At 36.5% G+C, this 19757-nt stretch overlaps 1 protein-coding gene and 1 long non-coding RNA gene across 4 annotated transcripts in view; one reads left to right on the top strand and one right to left on the bottom strand.

The window, feature by feature from the left end:
- The window catches only part of LOC134418223 (uncharacterized), a 31939-nt gene extending 19226 nt beyond the window's left edge, over positions 1-12713 (top strand). For both annotated transcript variants that reach the window (XR_010027744.1, XR_010027745.1), the window contains 2 exons: positions 610-826; positions 11949-12713. This is a non-coding gene — a long non-coding RNA (uncharacterized LOC134418223). The remainder of the gene's footprint in view (positions 1-609; positions 827-11948) is intronic.
- The window catches only part of SH3RF1 (SH3 domain containing ring finger 1), an 82465-nt gene that overhangs the window by 28059 nt on the left and 34649 nt on the right, over positions 1-19757 (bottom strand). For both annotated transcript variants that reach the window (XM_063156233.1, XM_063156232.1), the window contains exons 3-4: positions 4503-4778; positions 3675-3770 (exon numbers count right to left, since the gene is read on the bottom strand). In XM_063156233.1, coding sequence (XP_063012303.1) covers positions 3675-3770; positions 4503-4778 — 372 coding nt within the window. The remainder of the gene's footprint in view (positions 1-3674; positions 3771-4502; positions 4779-19757) is intronic.

Here is a 19757-nt window from a genome sequence, read left to right as displayed (position 1 = left end):
ATGAAGCTCATTATTTAGATGATTATTGAACTTTAAATTTAGATCAAACATACTTTAAACAGACCAGTGAAAACATTATTTCATTACAAAACATTGAGGCTGAAAGATATGAAAGAAGTAGAAAGTAAGACTAAAAAAGGCCTACTCTGCTGTTCAGCTTGTCAGGGTCTTATTTGTCATCACAACAAACATGCAGGTTTTTCAAGGTCTAAAATTTGATCTATTTTGCACATTTTATTTTTTTTCAACTCAGACTGAAATTCTTCACATACTTCCTGAGAATCTAGGTATTCCATACTCTTGATACAATGGCTGCAACTGTTTCCATTCCTATGTAATCTACCTCGTTATTTGCAAAGAACTAGCTAATCAGAGAAGTTAAGGGATCACAGAGGAATGAAAAGGAAAACCAAAAGCCACTTTGCTAACAGCACCCCAAGGTACCTGTTACACCTAATTATATTTGTTTACCTCCAGAAGCTATCAATGCCTGCAGAATCTGATTACATTGTACAGTGAACAACCTATTAGGGAAAAGTTAAGGCTTGCCCATGGGATCAATTCAAGATGCATTCCAATAAAAGCAGCATTCTGTGCTTTTTTATGCAGAGAAGCAAGCAAATGAAAGTTACATGAATCTGAAGATGGAAGAGAACTGATTACTGGCCTCCTCTTTGAAGTAAGCTGGGGACAGCAACAGCTGCAGAATATTTTGTAGAGTGCAGTTTACTTCTCCTTGAGAAGAGAAATTAAGGACCTGCATGCATTCTCCAGTGAAATGGCTAACAGATATTCAAGGTCACCAGGGAACTGAACCCAAGTCATGGTATGAAGTGTTTAATCTAGCATTCCTTTCTGCAACAAATACCTATGTACCTAGGCCTGCAGTTCCTACATCAGTAGTTTTCCTTAACAGACACATTTTCATTGAGGCTTCTTTACTTCAATCTTTACATTCATTTTTTTTCTTTTTTCCCATTCAACAAAATCTTTGCTGCAACAGGAAGCCTGAAATGCAATTCCTTTTCCCACAGTCTCCAGGAAACTGAAGAACTTTCCAAGCAGGGCAGGACAGAGGCAGCTGGCTGAGCCACGTCTCGGTGCTGCAGCAGGGCTGAGGTCAGCACACAGCTTTCCTCTGCCTGCAGATGTCTGCAGGAATTACCACTACTGCAAGGGCTCTAAGAGTGGTGCTTTGCTACACTTCTTTTAAAAATTAATTCAGGTTTTCTTTACTTGCACAAAAGTAAACAAAATCTGGCATTATTTTCTACTGACAATTTGACTGAAGAGTGATTTATTTTCCCTGACTTTTATTCTGTTTTGGGCATTTGTATTTGTTTATGAAGTGTTAAACTAGGTCAAATCATCCAATTTGAGGTTTAAGAAAAATTGCAGAACTGTAATTTTTCAGAAAAAATCTAATAATATCTGTTTAGTTATGAATAATCTTTGTTTTTGGAACAGCAATAACTATAAGTGTTAACTGATTTAACAGAATCACTCTTAAAATTTCTCTCAAAATGTGTTCAGTCTCACTTTTACTATTACCACAAATTTAATACATGGAAGTTAGAAAAGAAAGTAGCTAACATTGAAGCATAAAAAGGCAAAATTTGTCCTCAAATATGATCAGACCTTTTCATGGACTTCATTAACTAAAATTTTGTCCTCATTGTAAAAGAAATATCTGAATTATTACACCTATACTACACAATAAATATCACAGACTACGCCCATTTTATAGTTAATGACTTCAGATAATCTCTAGTAAATGGAGCTACGAATTCACATTTTCAAACAAAAGGATGTGGACTAACATACACAAGGTAAAAGTTATGTCTGTCATCATCATATGATAGAATTCCCCAAAAATAGGCAATGATTAGAAGGATTGGGAAATGCAATGAAAACTACCATATAAAAATCTTTCAAAAATATTAATTACTTTTCATCTTCATAGTCTTTCATAAAATTGGTAAGAATAGTTTGCTATACTTGTTTCTATCAGTTGTCTGTATATTTTCCAGAACAATAGTTATGTACTCTCAGAAACCAGGCATTTCAAAATTCAAACCCTTACTTTACTGCACATCTCACTGCCCTCCACCACAGCATGCATTTCAGTTTAGTGTATACTGAAAAAACCCCACCTATCTGATTTGAAGTAACTCTTAGGGTATAATTTATCATTCTAGACTTTCCATTCCACTTTAGTGGCGATTTGAGAAAGTGTACTTACTTAAGTGTTGATGCCTGTTCTAAAAGGGTTTATTGAAAATACATTTTCTTAGTTGATGGAATCACTCTAAAAACATTAACAGAAATATATTTTGTGACTTTCATCTTTACATTTTTTTTCAAGGCCATATATCCTTTTTGCAACTTTTGCAGAGATAGGAATGTAGTTGTTAGCTAAATAGCTCAAGTGGCTGCCCTAGGAAAGGGCTTTTTCTAACAAGGCTAAGTAATTTAGTTTGAAAAAACACTACAAAAAGCTTTACTGGCTGAATTGAAGGGGCAGTTAATTGCAAGAAGCTAGGAAAGAATACCCAAGGGCAAGAAATCATTAAATTGGCCTTTAAAAACATCTTAAACTGAAGCCAAAATTGCACTAAGCAAGTTGAAACTTTTTTGGTCTTCTTTTTTTTACAGTCATGTGAAATTTTCTACCTCCAGACTTACAGATCCTTACATCAAGCTGTAAAAATAAATATATATTTTTCCCTTTTAAAAATATCAAATTCTATTTCAGTTGAAGGCAGTAATGGCTTTTGAAGTTCCCATCTCATCACAGGATTCAGAAATTGAATTAATAAAACTTGACTTGATTCTTAGTATGGTTACACATTTCTTCTGTGACCTGAAGTACATATTTCTCATCCCAGAGATAATGTGAAAATACTTTTTTCTTTCATCATTCTGCCTCAATTATTTAAATGAAATGCTGTTGGTGCAGGTAAGTGTGTCTTACCAAGTATTCACAGCATACCTATCAGAAAAGGACAAGCATTTTATTCCAAACCTTTGTATCTTTCTGTAATGCAAATTTGAATAATCATTGTGGCTGTACACACCGTTCCCAACCACTGATGTCTTTCTATATAAAAGATACAGCTTTCAACTCTTAAAATTTAAAGGGTTGGGGAAATTTTCTCAACTGCAACCTCTTACTGTAAATTACTGTAACACATGACAAATGCAGGAAGATGAAGAAGGTTTTATATATGGCTCTGTTGATGAAAGAGCTGATCCTTTACCAGTTCAACAACAAACTATGCCCTTTGACATCCTACTTGTGCTAATTTGGTTTTGAAGGATGGATATTAGGGACAGTCCAAAGCTAACTATTTCTCTGACTTGCTGATTGCTTTCATTTTGTAGCTAAGTGTGGTTTGGATTGACTGCATGACTCCAGTATTAACAAGAAAACATAGTGACTGCCTCCAATTACACTCATTTCAATTCCATTCAATAAAAATAGGTATCAAATAGTCAAGTGAAAATCACTGGTTCAACTGCTGAGGCCATTAATTTTCCCAAAGAGAATTTTAGGTCTAAGATTATTTATATCTCATGTTATTTTAAAATCATCACCAGTACTGATTATTTTTCCTTTCAGAAAATGAAACATACAGTGGGCTCAGCCTTACTGAGGACCCAGCTTTACTCACCTCGACATAGGAAATTGGAAATATTCCTATCTTGTCAGCCAGCATTCCTTCTGCCCAGTTTTCATCCACACGGCGAATTACAGTCAGAACATCATCCTGTGTGAACATGCAGTGATTATGTCTCCCAGCTCTAATTTAACTTCTCATTTAATTTTCCTCCATAACACAGGAGTAATCAGAGAAGGCAGGACATGGACAAGAACTGCAGAGAAGGCACTCTGTAAGAGGAATATGCTGCTTTGGGCGTTGAAGTCAGTTCAAGCTGCTCTTTTTCCTATTTTGTCAGAGCTCAACTAACTGCCCACATCTCAGTGATTTGACTTTGTCCTTAGTGCCAGTCTTCCTGTCCTGTTCAGTCCTTGTTACTCATCAGCCCTCCTTTAATTCCTTGGCGTTATTCAACAGAACCACAACCATTTTCCTTCTCAACTGACTCATTACCTAACCTTCCCTAGATGTTGTTTTTCTACTTAAGTACTTAAGAACATTGCTAGTGATATGACTGCCTTCACATCTGCAATTTGAGTGTTTCTTTAGAAGATGGAATGTTTTAAATTCACAACATAGGTTATTTCTCCTAAATTAGGAACATCACTACTGCAAGTATAAAAAAATGCATTCTCAGAAATAAAACATCAGAGAAATTATATGCAATTTAGAAAGAGAATGAAAAACTAATCAATATAGGAGAAATACTTGCAGATTTACTTCTCCTTTTCATATGAGTGCAGCTCCAATAAGAAATGCAGATAATTCTACAAAACAGTTATTTTTTATGCAAATAAATGAAATTATTAGAAGAAAATAGTAAGTGTATTCTCTTTTTACCTTTGCAAATGGTAAGCAGTCTTTATCTGCTTCCTTGTCTTTTACTTCAAAATCATAAAGTGCTTTGCACTGAGGCGGAGGTTGAGGTAAAGGTTTAATAATTTGAACAAAATTGGTAGGAAAAAAGCCATGGATGCCATTGACTTCTCCATGATACCAATTTTCATCCACCTGTCGACGTAAAATGATGATGTCTCCTTTACTGAATTTAAGATCTCCAGGTTCTTTTCCCTCGTAGTTATACAATGCTTTGGCACATGGTAACTGAGGTACACCCTAAAGAAAAAGAAAAAATAATAGATCATTAGAATTAGATGATCATTACTAAATAGAATTTATATTATATTTTTGGAGAGTATGAATGAAGCTGTAAAGTATGAAATTGCAAAGTAAAATTATACACATATTTTACTGCAATGATTCCACTGATTTTTACCCACACAAGTGGGAAGAGCTTCAGTTCTCTGCAGTCTCAAGATCCCACTAAGTTTCATTATGATTTTTAATCATACAAAGTTTCTAGACACAGAAAAGGCAGAAAAACATACTTTAACCCTCATGTACTAATTCACTAAGATTAAACATTAAAGAAACAAAGCAAGCAAACTGGAAAGCAACCTGACCACTTGAGATACCACTGGCAGAAAAATGCTGCAAGAAAATACAACACAGGAATAAAAAATTTGCTGTAGACCTTTAAGGCAGTTTTCCTGCCTTTCGTATTATCTTCCTCACCTTATTTATTTCATGGACAGAGAATAATAAAGACGAGGACATAAAGGAGGTGTTTTCCAGCTTGAAAAACAAATTGTTAAAAATGAAAAATTTCATCCTGGAGCAACTCTTTTAATTCAATTATTTATTATTTATTTTAAATCACAGCTAGTAAGAATTACTGGAAAAGATCTGTTGAAGGTGTGCATCCTTGGGTTTCCCTCACTTGATTCCTCCATAATATCTGAAAACTGTAGATCATGGGTGCTGCTCATGAATGCAGATCAGAAGGATTGCAATTTAACACTGTCACCCTCCCTTATATACATTGCAGGTATTATTTTTTAATTACTCTGCCTGTATCTCCAAATTTTGCAAGAGAGAGCTGTAAAACTCTACAACTCTAGTAGTAGGGCTACTGCCTTCAAGACTCTCTTTTCTGCAAATTTAAATACCTGGAGGGGTGCTTACCCCCACTTAATGATGCAAACAGCAGTAACTTGCATTACTAATAGAATCTTTCCAAAGCAAAGGCAGCCTTTATAGTCACATGGAGCACAGTATTTCACATCTTTGATGTAAGCCCGTATGGAAAAAGCAAAGTTTAATGAAATTCAAGGTTGCTAATATTATTTGCAACATCTCCCCTATGGTATGTCTCTCCTCTCAAATCTTCCACCAGCTCAGATTGTAAATTGGAGTTGCACTTGCAATATCTCAAGAAGTCACACACGATGTAAGGAAATTCTCAGAAGAAATTATCACTTTGAGTCTGTCCATTGGGCAGAAGGCAGAGTTTTGATAATGTATATCACATTGAACAAAATTTTATCTTTCAATATAATCAATTTCTTTTTGACAGCTTTAACTTTTGTCCATGCATACTAATGTATGTCTCAAATGTATAAATAATATCTTAAAGATTAACTTCAAACAGTCAAAGGAGAACCATGTGTGTACATACATAGGTACAGAGGAGTATGATTTACATATGAATACAGGAAAATCAAAGTCCATTCTATTGTCTCCAGGATGAATATGAAAAATATCATATTAGCAGTATCCAAGCAATTGTTCACAATTGGTGATCTCCAAACTGAAGCAAATAATATTTTTCTTCATGATCACACTTAATTGCATCAGTGCACTATGATGCCACGCTCTGTACAAACCCAGATACCAAGTAGGGAATTTGTGGGCCTCCACACACACACACACACACACACACACATATATATATATATATATATTTAGTTTTATGTTCTCTGCAGAGTACACAGACAGAAGGAAGGAAGCAGTCAGTGTAGATGGAGTATGAACAAGCGCAAAGAGAGAACTTTGGGGGAGAGGAAGCAAAAAGAAACAGACCTCTAAACAAGAGAGGAAACACTGCTTGCTTATCCCTTTCCATCACAATAACAAACAAGCAAACAAACACACAAACAAAAGGATTAGGAGCCAAGAATTACTTGACAGAAAGCAGGCCCCAAGCAATTATGGCTGCTACAGGATACAGAAATCTCTCTTGCACTGGAGGTAATAGTTTGACTTCTCCCAGGAATCTAACCACTGTCCTGGGAGAAAGTTTTCTATGTGCCCATGCTGAGGAAGAGGTTTTAGGTCAGCTTTTTTTAATAAAATACAGTTGGAAAAAAAATCTCTTTAAAAACAAACAAAACAAGCCAGGAGTAGCAGTGCAGATCATGTCAAAGCAATCAAACTTATTTGTCATCATTTAATTGTTAGAACTCCATATTGCATTTATGCAGTTTATCACAAATCTGCATACAAAAGTACAAACATCTGTTTATGCTTTATAGGAAGCTCCTTTCCCAGTGTAAAGGTTGAGTTTGTGCAAAGCTTATTTCCCACATTAAACTGAAATGGTTCCAGTCCATAATTCCAAATAACACAAAGTTCAACAAAACACACAGTTCCCAGTTGGACTCCCAGGGATTAAAGAGAAGTGGTTAAATGACTGAGAGGAGAAGTGGATGACTTTCCCTTCTGTCCCAGAGGGAGGATGAAGTGAGAAAGAGCGGGTGCAATGGGGAGGGCAGCTTTCAGGGGTACAGGATCAAGAGCCCTCGAGCACCATCTTCACATTCCTGCTCCTCTGAGCAACCTGGAGCCGTGGCTCAGAGCCGGCGCCTTCCCGGCCCTTGTGGTCAGGCAGCTCCAGCCCCCTGTGCCCCTCTGGCTGCTCACCAGCAGAGATGGCCATGAGGACACGCCGAGCCAGAGTTTACATTTCACTCCATGCCTCTCACTTGGCTAAACATGAAAGAAAGCCTTTGGAAGAAAAACTTTGCAGCCTACCCTTAAGTTTACAGCTGCCACTTACCCTTGCAGCTCTTGGAGTAAGCAACAACAACAATAACAACAAAACAAAGATAAAAACCATTTTAGGAAGTTAAAATATAGAATTTAGAAGGACTCCACACAGCAAGTTCTTAGAATTATTTCCTTAGTCCTTATGCAAAAATATCTGAATTTCTAGAGCTACTGCTGATAGACAAAGTGTTTAAAATAATTTTTAGCAAAGGCATGGATATACACATATATTTCAGATGCCAGATTCCTTTAAAGAAAATCATACATGATGACATCAAAACAAATGGCTTAAAAATAATATGAAAAAATGCATATGCATTCATACACATGAGGCTCAGGTTCCTCAGCTTTCTTCTCCTAACCCAGATATTTTGTCGTAGAAACCTACAGAATGCACTAGTTTGCTCTTTGGATTTATACTTTTGTTTTCAGTCACCTTATTTCGAACTTCACTTTTATTTTTTTAATGGGCAATATGCAACTGTATGTATTTTTCACCAGCTTAAGCCAAGAGAAACTTATGCCTGTGAAGAAACACGAGATCTGATTTCCTTTAAAAAAGGAGCTTTGGTGGCAGAAGCCCAAATGCAAATATGCTTACACTGGCACAAAACAGTGCTCAGTTTGTACATACTGCACTTGAAGAACCAACATTAGCTCAAGTGGGAAAAAATAGTAAATCCTCTCCCAAGGAAATGAATGGAACAGACACGGGATCAGCCGCATCTCTGTTTCCTCCGAAGCCTCCCAGACACGGCGCTGCTGGCTGTCCCTTCGCCAGGCAAGCAAGGCATTCCCTGTTCCCTGGCTGCAGCATTGGGAAGTGGCCTGGGCTTCCCCATGAGCCAGCTGAATTTACCCAGAATACTTACACTGGTTTCACCTGTCTGAGTTTCTTAGACACTGAGTGTTTTCAAGGGGCCAGGAAGTAGTGCCTTTTATAGGAGTACTGCTTATGTTGATAGTAAGACAAAAACAATTTTCTAAAAGTGGCTACATGCTCCATCAGCTTCCAGAAAAATCCAGCTTGTTCAGATACCTCAGCAGCAGTTTTTAGGCCTACTTTTATTTACAGAAAATCTAAAACCAGGAAGTTGATCCATGTCATGAGGGGATCTTTAACATCCATTATTTGCAACTTTCTTACAAGGAAAGCCAGAAAATTGATTTTTCTTCACCTACGCTTTTGTTTTCTTTCCATGCAGTTCCTAAATCAAACCAACAGTCACATTATTGACCAGGATAAGATGTGAAAGTACCACAAAAAAATCTGAAATTACACAGCAATTGAAAGTATAGTAAGTCTAGTGATACAGAGGTACTTTTTTCAGTCAATTCTTTTTTTGTTTTTTCCAAAACCATCAGTATTGTAAGACATAGTTGATTGCCTGAGAAAGGTGCTTTTACATAAGGATAACATAATGCAAATGTGTGCAGCCAAAACCTGTTTGCAAGGCAGATTTGGGTAAAGTGGGTTCTTAATATGTACATCCTCCAGTAGGTACAGGCAAACCTGAGATTTCCTCTTCAGACTCTTAGTCATTCAAACCTTTTGAAGGACAATATTGCTTCTTTTAATCTTTTGGTGTATTCTATTTCATATTATTGCTTTCTTGATTCAAATCTTTCAAATGCATCCTTCCTATTACTTTTTTTAAAGGGTATTTTCGCTTTCTTGCCTTCTTTAGCTTTACTAAGCTGTCCAGTCCTGCAAGAACATCCCCTTTCACATATGTATTTTTTTTATGTCTCTTTCATCTCACTGGCTCCAATAGTAGTTTCAAGTCTTAATTTATAGCCACCTGATCTGTGTGATTCAATTTTCTTTGTTTCAGCCTGCTTTGTTCCTTCTCTGCTTGCATTTAACTTTCCATGCATTTTGAGACATAGAGCATATGAAAATACTTTACCAAAGACTGTCTTAAACTGCTTATATTAAAAGATGTGTTTTCTCAAGTTGGATTTCTTTCTAAAGGAAGGACACATATTCCCTGTGTTAAGAAACAGGTACATTGCTTTGGCCTGAAAAATTAAATATTTAGTTTTGTAGGACCGAGCAATCTAGAGATGATAACATTTGAAACTGAATCTCCATTTTTTTTTAAGCTCCAGAACACAAAGTGTTTCCATAACCCAAGAAGAATGTTAAAAGCTGGCTCCCTGCATTTACTTTTGTCATCTAAGGAACAATTCAAACAAGGTCAGGTTTGTGCAAAGAAAGGCTGACTTGAGTGTTATTCATCTGTACCCAACACTGACCTGTTGGCATAATCAACCTTACGCACTTCTGCCATCAGAACTATCTCAGAAGCTTGCATCAATACAAATGAAATTTTTTCAGATAAAGTGTCTCCGAGGTCCTGCTATCTGGATGACAAAAAAGTAAGATATTTTTATGTCAGGAGGCTGTATCAAACTGCCAGTATACTGTAATAAACATAAAAACAAACCTTTGGTAACATCTGATATAAATTACTATTGCTGTGCTGAATACAGTAAACGAGGGCTTGGGGTTATAATAGTTCATTACTGTAAAGAAGTGAGCAATGTTAATGTTGGTAAGTATATTCATTTCTACTGGTTTCCTACAAAACAGTTGTACTAAATATAATTTTTCTCTGCACACATAAAGCAAAAGGCCAAACATTTGACTTTAAAACGTGCAAATCTGTAGTTGTTTTGAAATGCTGTATTCAAATATAGTTACTTGCTATACAGCTTCTGATTTTAATGAAAATAGAAGTTTAGCATCAAGAGGAAACCAGCTAGCCAGGTTGCCCTGATCAAAGAGATCAGGGTTTGAAACCCAACTGTGTGTAACTTAACCCATATAACAATCATAATTTTGAAGAAAGATTACTTTAGGAAAAATACCAGGGTACAAAATTTAAAAAAAAAATCAAGCCAACATATTTATTATACTTTTGCAATCAGTAAAAATTTTAGGATCTTGATAAATGAGGGAACAGGATTACATTTTTACTGTTGTTTAATTAACTGAAGTTAAAAATTCTTCAGTAGACTTTACTAATTTTCAAGGTTTCATCCATTTAACGCAGGCTGACACACCAATCACTCCTAGAGCCCTTTGCCTGACTCTCTTCAGGACTTTGCCAGCGAACTTTGCTCTTGGTAACTTGCAGAAGAATTTCACAGCACAGACTCAGAGAAACTTACATTTTATAGCAGATGGGCAGCTCCTTTATTCATGTAAGCAATTCTTATGTACTCTTTTAAGGTAAATTTCAATGGTCTACTTAAAGTAGCCATTTTATTAAAGCCCTTTTTGCTTCCTCTGTCCTAACAGCTTTTAGGAGAAAACATTTTGCCTTTTTTTTCTTGTCTGATGTTCAGAAATAAATACAAGGTTGTTTAATGTAAGTATGAGCAACTCTTTCCCACAAAGTTGTTTTGTAATTAAAAGCTGGAATACAGGAGAATGAAAGGAATTTAAAGATGTTGCCTTAAGGCCTAAGCAATCACACTAATAATACGGAAGGTTAGGAAGGGACATTTACAAAGCTTTCCAAAGGCACTTCTCCCAGTTCCTTTCTGTGTCACACCTTTGTAAACACTTTTTTTTTTCAAATAAAAATGTGTTTTCAAATGCTGCCTTTTTTTCTTTGCCTGGTCAAAATGCAAAGTTCTTAGCTACTTCCTTTCCCAAAGTTTATTAAGTAAAGAAAATTCTGAACACTTTCCACTGAATTAAACCTCTAAGTTAATAAAATAAGTAAGCAAAAAATAAAAGAAAGTGGAAGAGAAAATAATTATATCCTGCACACAGCATGTCCCCAAATATTTTAACTGTATGCACCTGACATGTTCAAGACTGCTTCTTCCACAAGCAAACAAAATGAATTATGAGAAAACTGCTCTGCACAGGAGAGACTGAGGAGGTAACTTTCAAGATGCAGAAGAGAATGCAGGTCTGTATTGCTGCTGATTTGCATATCAAACAATTCCATTTTGAATCTTTAGAAACCTTTCGATTAATTGTTTACTACAAAAGATTTTTCCTTTGAAAAACCCCAGATCCTTTTAAGAATCTAAACAAAACCTTAAATTGTGCACTGCATAGAGCTAGGATGTTTATATAAAATAGCTACTTCCAAAAGCAATGATTTGTTTGAAAGATCTGCTCTGATAAGCTGTTACACCAACATCACTGCTCAAACTGAAAGTGCCACTATCTTCATTGGCTTTCCCTTGATATGTTCTGACTGAAGGGCATTTGATGTCTCCATCAAACTTCATCTTTCTTGTCCCAGTGCCACCATACAGCAGCACAGATCTAATCTCTTTTAGCGCATCAAGTTAATATCAGCACAGCAGCACAGGTTCCCTCAGCACTTAGATTCTCCTAGCAGTGTAACTTCCAATGTGTTCTCTTTTCAGGTAATATCACCCATGGCTTCTAAGACAAGAACACTTCATACTGCAAGAATAAAGGAAGAGAAAGACATCCATCCCTCTTGGCAAGGATACATCTACAACTCTGAGACTGGATAGTTGGACTTACTAGTCCTGCTCTGAAGTGCTGCTAACTTCTGTACATCCCTGAAGCACTCTCAGTATGGGTGTTAGAATATATCTAATGTTCCCCAGTCATACCCAATTTCTCATTACTAAAACCCCCATGAATATCCCAAGTTAGAAAGGCAGGAACACCAACTGCTTTGAAAGTTTTGTTGTTCCAAATTCCTCTACCCGTGTAAAACTGCAGAAAATTACCTCCCAGCTATTAATTTCATCTTTTTGGAGAACAGTTTGGAAAAAGAAAAACAGGTGCACCTGATTACTAATCCACTTTATTATTTTCTCGCTGTAGACACTTTGCAAAAAGTATCTTTATAATGGTAAGACAAACTTTTTTTTGGTGGGGGGAGAAAAGAAGTAAGTGAAGTGGAAAACCGCAGCAAGAAAAGAAGCAAACAAATTTTAAAATATCAGAATAAAGTCTATGATGGTCAGGAGCCTGAAAAAGACCTAGCAAAAGACTTTGAAATAGTATGTCTCGAGTACTTTTCTAAGATAAATATATCCCTGAAGCTCAGAGTACAGAACTATTTGCCTGTACAAAATACCTAATTATAAGATAGTACTTTTGTGTTTACCAAGAAGCCTCATTTTGCATAGTTATCTAGTAAATGCCTTTCACAACTACTCACTCCCATCCAAAATCTGTTGCAGGAAATGTGACAACTTTCTTGTGTGAATAGTTTCTTAAATATAACTTGCTTTTTTTTGCTTATTATATGAACATAAAATCACAAAACAAGAGAAAAGAAAACCTTCTGACCACTACCAAAATACAGACCACATCTCAGTGTAAAACTCTTTCCCTAAATTCCTTCTTACACGGCTAATACATAGCCCTTCCTTTCATTCATTTTAGTTTCCACATAATCTGGAAATTACATATCTTTGGCATTCTTTTGCTGCTGCCTAAATTAATACTTATCCTTTTAATACAGTGATTTAGAATTTACTTTCACTGTCAAAAGCCATAAACGCAATTGCCTAAACAGTGAAATCATTAATTCCCAAGCAAGATGTGTGCCATTCTGAGCTCCAAGTCCAGAACAAAGAGTAATTTTCACATAAACTCAGAATGCTTTTCTTTCCTTTTGGCTTAATGGGAGGCAGCTAGAGAAGCCACAGACCTTCATATGCCCTTCCACAAATAAAGCATCAATAACTGCAACTGTTATAATTCAAATCTGCCCTACTAACTGAACAGCCATCTAACCTTATAACAGCTTCTATCAGTCACCAGAAAGGGGGGAAAAAATCACCTAAACATCCAGAAAACATGTTTCTGTAATCTACACAGTCAGCAGGGCAGACATACCATACATGACAGCTGTTATGATTTCTGCATCATATGCAGTAGTTAAAGAGACACAGTCAACAGCAATCTCAGAGAAAGAAATCATCTTGCAATGCTTAGAAACATCTCCATTTGGTTTAACAATTTTCTTTTTTTAATATATGAACACAAAATCTCACCACATTAGAAGAAATAAAAGGGAACCTACAGGGCATTGCTAACACCTAGGAAAGATTCCATGATTAATGCCATACTACCGGGCTGTGCTATGATGGAGTAGTGGGAACAAATTGAGCCATGTCATCTGCCAGTCTTTGCATGGCTAATCAGGATACATTAGCTTCTTTCCTTTTTTGCATTATACAGAAGCCATAAATACTGGAAAAGTAGATGCATTTTACCGACCACATATCAAATTCTCTCACAAACTGAACTTTACAGCAGCACTTTACAAAACACATTCTGCTTGCTTACTTTACAAGAAAAAAACCCCATTAATCTACTTAGTGTAGAAGATTGGAACACTCAGTTTCTCAACAAATCCCTGGGACACAGGAGGCCCTTGTCCCTGTTTCAGGGAGCTGAATTTTAACACAAGCTTCAGAAGTTCCAGAAGGTTTACCAACAAAATAAAAATATAAGAGTAATGCTCTATACCGTTCTAAAGGTATTTACACTTTGAAAACGAACATAAAGAAGCTTCCCTCAATGTGATGTACAAATGAATATGTTTGCCTCTTGCACCAAGAAAAGGTGAGGGAATTCCAGATGAGAAGACAGACTGAAAAAAAAAAATCTGAGAAGAATAAATGAGAAATGAGATTGCTAAAAGCAAAATCTTACTGAACTTTGAAGGTGAGGAGTTAGAACATGATACAGGAGGAGCAATGCGGGCAAATGACTCTGAATAAGTGACTTGGTGAGATTATTCTTGGTGAGATCAGCATGAAGAAATGTTCCTTTAATCTCTTAAATACTTTGCTGCCAAAACTTGGGCAATGGGAAAACACAGAGCTGCAAATTAAGAGGCTGCTGCATTTTTTGATGAAAACCTATCAAGGTTGACAGGCCTGACTTTTTATCTGAGCATTTGCTTTCCACTACGATCAAGTGTGAATTTGTTCCCCACCAAAACAGTAAAAGCTCTAAAATTACAAAGGGACTGTTAATGATATTTAAAATGAGAGTAACCACAGGCATCTCTTCTGTCTGAATTTGATTTTATAGTCCTAGAGATAACATCTGACATTCCATTACCTTCTGAGAGTGTTTCTAGGTTTATTTACCATCACTTCAACTATTTTGTAAATGCTCAGGTGCTTGTTCAACCTTTTGAATGAACCCAACATCACCACCACACATCCTTCTCAGGCATTCTCTGCAAGCTTTTGTTGCCAGAAACTGGAGGGACTTTGCTAAGCTTGGTTTAGGACTGGTATCATGTCCTCTTTCTCTTAAAACCCCCTCACTCTCTTGAAATTCATTTGGAATCAATTTGATTCTTTTAATATCCTGACTTCAAACAGCTTCTTGCCCATTGCAGAAAAGAAAAGGTGCTAATCTTAGCTGTCACTGTAGCACACACTAAATTCACTGCATGCACAGAATAAATAAACTATTTGCAATTTATTCTTACTCATATTTTAAATTTTTCATGCTTCAAAGCAAAAGATTTTTTTTTTTTACTTGAAGCAGCTGGTCAGCATTTTGAAAAGGCAACTAATCCTAGCTGAAATGATGCATATTTTTTAAGATAAAGTTCTTGTATGCTCTTTATTGTAACAAAAGAGCCAGAAGAATGCTACATTAACATTTATCTCTTGCGCAGTGACAAGCTGGAGTTTGCACTTCTTGGTTATTTCATCCAGTCTGTAGAAGCAGACAAACAGCAAATGAGCCTTCTGCTCAGTTTAGTATAGTCAAACAGGATTGGACACATAGTGTCTACAAGAAAGGATTATGCTTCACATTTCATACTGTTCAAATGGATCTCTTTTAGCATAAAAGCATTACTGTGAAAACCCAAAGCAATCTGCATGTCTTGAGTTATGAGGTCTGAATTCATACGTTGCATCACCACCCTCCCATCTGCTGTCACACTCACTGTCACTGTACAAGCCCTCCCTGAGTTGTTTTTTTTTTTATCCTGTACCTTCATGCTCAGTGTTGTTCAAATCCTTCAGCATCCTTCCTCCTCACTTCCACCTTCCCCAGGCTTCCTTTCTGCAGGGGAGGTCAGTGAGGAGCTCTGCACTCAGCTCCCCAAGCCCTTTCTGCAAGCCTACCCCACTGCCCCCGCTCTCCCTGTCCCTGGAGATGAATTGGCTCTGCTCTGTCAGTAGTGCAGGGAGCCATATTCCATGTGTTTATCTTAATTAACCCCTTATTCCATTAAAAGTTGCCACTGGTTTTACATGGCAGCTAGTAATGAAGCAGGACGGTGAACTCCAGCACATCCTGGCCAGGTTTTCCCCCAGGCTGCTCTAGCCCAGACTGTCCTTCACTGTACAGGAGTGCCTAATTCTTACAAAAACTATCAGCTCAAATGAAGCAAAATCTCTCAGTACTCTAACTCCACCATCAGAGGCAGGGACAGCTGCATAAGCAATACACAAAGTATAACTAGATAATTCAGGGTAGACAGATAAAGATTTTCCATTTAGCTTTTCAATGCAATTGTTTCTCCAAAACATTTGTTGTGGGTTTAAGCATGAGGGGTGAGGAAGGGTTAGAAATGCTAGGCAACAGGAGGCTTACATTGCAAGGATAACCTGTTCACCTCTCAGTCTTTTATTGCAGAAAAAGTTAGAGAACTTGGACCCAAGGAGGTCACAGTCTGATTTTACTTACACCCGTTCTGCTCCTCTAGTGCACTTGCACTGTTACCATTTTATTAATGGCCAGTTCCAATAAACAGAACAGAATGCACTCTGACATAGAAACTAGAAACTGCTAAACTACTTAAATGAAGGATGTTCCAGCAACTGTGTCTGCATGCACTGTGGAAGAAGAAATTTGACACTAACAGGTTGATCATTACTATGCAGTCATAGCACAAATTAAACCTCTATGTTTACATATGATTCCATCAGGAAATCTTCCACCATCTTTTTTTCATATTTGTTAGACGTTGCATATAAATTGCAACCTTTGAGTCTTACACACACAAAGCTGCTTCTTGCAGGTAGTCCTCTACTTCAAAATATACATCCTTTCTACTTCAAGAAACAACTTATTAGCAATTCTACTCCATTTTACTAAAAGCCTTTAACTTCTTCAAATGTTATGAGAATTTCGTAGTCACTTAGTAAACCAACATCTGAAGTATCTCCTGGACTTACACCACAATTCATGAGTCTCTGTATCTATAAAAAACAAATTTATACAAGAGTTGGGCATTTTTACTCTCAAATATTTGAAAAAGGAAAGTAATTTTTTTCCATTTTTCTGATACAATCACAAAGGAAACAATCCATTCTTTCATCTAGTTGAAGAAAAATTTTACTATTTTATTTCCACAGCAAAGAGGCTTTATATTGATACCATGAACTGTTTCAGATCTGCTTATAGTTTTCATTTGTGTTCATGCCACAAATGAAAACTTTTGCTTCTATATAATGATTTTAATCAAATAGCTATATGAATTAAAATATTTAGTAAGTAGCATATTCTGGTACACTTTTCTTGTTTATCATTTTGGAGCAGCCTTAGCATAATGTATATGAACTACACCCCTTTTTTGATGAAATTAAAATGGAAGGTGTTCTCCAACAGTGGTCTACTCATCCAAACATTCCCTGGAATCAGAGTAGAATTCATTCAAAGTATTACCTCTGAAGAAATACAGCCTGTGGCCACCAGGTCCTCAGCATCCACTGTTTTCTTCTATGGATCCATTCCCACTACAGATTACTTGTAATACAGATCCAGCCAAAGTTTTCTGAGCCTAAAGAAGTTTTTAGTCCTTTGGTTGTAAAACGTGATACATGCCATAATCTCAATGTTTTCTTTGAAATACTTAAAGCAGTTCTTACTCCAGCCAGGTTAATCTCATTAAAAGTTTATTCCATGGAAGTTAATTTCATGATATTCTTCCTCTACAAGGGCTTCCTGTCTTTGAGACTCCACAGCAAGAAAATTAATAACCATCTACTTACATTAACAGGGATTGCACAGAATAATTATGTTCCATAAATAAATACTCAAGAACAGCTTACAAGAAGTACCACTTCCTCATTTAAGTAAAAAGTATTTTAATTAAGCAAGTGTAACCATGATGCATTATTATGGGAAAGCACTGCTCTGGAGCCAAGAGTTAAGAATCAGATAGGATAATGAAAGGCTGACAGCTCTTTAATTCTCTCTCTTAACTATTCATGCTACTCAACTGGTTGTGATGTATTAGGAAAGCAGAATTCATTCATTCTGCTTCATAGTTCTCAGACTCCACTAAGGCCTGATGGAAAGACAACTCCTGGAGCAGGACTCTGAAAATAAAGGAAAACTCCACCTCTTTTTGTCACCATGGTAGGACAGCCTGCACCTCAAGGCCCACTGCTAATGGAGTTGGTTTTGTCCAGCTCTTGTATGAGACTGTAGCTTATTTATACAGAATCAAACAGATCAACTTCTCTTAAAAGAAACACAAACACACAGGAAAAGCTCTACGAATCACAACAACACGAACACAGCCCTCAGCCTTGTAACTGTGCCACTCAGCAGGTTTATGTGAATTGGTGCTGACACAGAAATCCAGACCTCAATAAGGCCCTGAATATTTATTCCTGTAGGTACAAAACCTTCATATGGTGAAACAATACTTATATTAGGTATTGGTACATGCTGTCATTACATGCTTCCAGTGATCCTGCAAGGTAAATATTCTTCAGCCACTGACTTCAGCTCAAAGTGAAACGAATTGTCTTATAAGCAAAACCCCCCTCCATGTTTCTCCTAACTAACCTTCCTGTCAGGTTTTCTTGAGGTTCCAGTTTTTCTCTACTCACTCAAATCTGTTCTCTCTTTTTAGGATGGTTGAGGCTTAGGATTTGATGTGATGCTAGACACAGTTTTGGAAAGTATTGCATAGCAATACCAATGTATATCATGACATTCTGTCCAAAATCTGCAGCCCTCAACAGAGCTGACTCACAAGTCTGTACCCAAAGTGCTTCAAAGCAGGTATTTAAAGTTGTTTCTAAAGAGCCCATTAAGGCTGTGATGCAGAAGAACACTTCTTCCAGAAAGGCACCAAGTATTTAACTGAAAACATTGACAGACACACAATTTATCCATTTAGGAGATTTTCACTGGCATCCCATGATACAATGACTTAGATGCTTCTTAATGCACTTGAGCACTCATGGTAACTTTAGTCTGTTATTTGCTATCACTCTTCTGATTACAAAAAGCTGTCATTTGTATTAATTTTGTTATTCCTTCATTCTGCCACTCGCTGTATGAAACTAGCGCTGCTAATTCTTTTTTAAGCTTTGGGACAGTTGCCTCTTTGGGATCACCAAACATATATACCAGAGCTTGCTTATATTGAACAAACTGTTCCTTTTTTATAAGCAACCAATACTCTGTCTTGAACTTTATTACGACAGCCCAAAATTACCAGATTCCTGGGATAAGAAATTATACTTCAATCATAATTTATAATGTTCAATACATTCTAGAAAATTAAAATAAAACATCTATATTTTAGAAATGAACATTATGTTAATACAACCTGCATGAAATCTTCAGAATAAGACTAATGTAGTGAAGAATTTTGGTTGGAGCCACTTCTTCCTTGACATCACATTAAAAGCTTAAGCAGCAAATAATTTTTTCCATTTTTAAGCTTTTAAAAAAATTCATTTGAAGAGTTGAAAACTAATTACATATAATCTTTCTCTTTGCTCTCTTCTCTTTCTGACACTAGTCAAGCTCTTCTCACCTTTCCCAAAAGATTAAGTTTACTCATGTAGAAAGTCACACTCATCCTATTTCCTAATCTCTATCAGTAATGAATCCTGGATGACAGCATCCAGACTGTAAGAGTACATATGTAGAGTATGTGAAGTGCTACTCCTAAATGCATTCAAAATCCTTCCAATATAACAAGGTATTGTTTATCTCTATCTGCAGATACTTTCAGTGAAAAAAAATTAATTCTAATATTCCCTATGCCAGAAGCAAACTCCAAGAAGGTAATTGGGAATCTGGGGTTGGCCAAATCAGAATGGTTACATTAATGATACCACTAATGCCTCTGCACCACACAAAGTAAGATCTTCTCAATATCTAAGAGGAATCAAGTCCATGAAAACAAGTTCTGCAGCTGTGCAATATTAACACAGAAATGGCATCCAATTTTCGTGTGCTTT

The sequence above is a fragment of the Melospiza melodia genome, chromosome 5, assembly GCF_035770615.1.
Source record: "Melospiza melodia melodia isolate bMelMel2 chromosome 5, bMelMel2.pri, whole genome shotgun sequence".
Taxonomy (NCBI): domain Eukaryota; kingdom Metazoa; phylum Chordata; class Aves; order Passeriformes; family Passerellidae; genus Melospiza; species Melospiza melodia.
The sequence above is the reverse complement of the archived record's forward strand: the minus strand, read 5'-3'. Positions and strand labels throughout refer to the sequence as shown.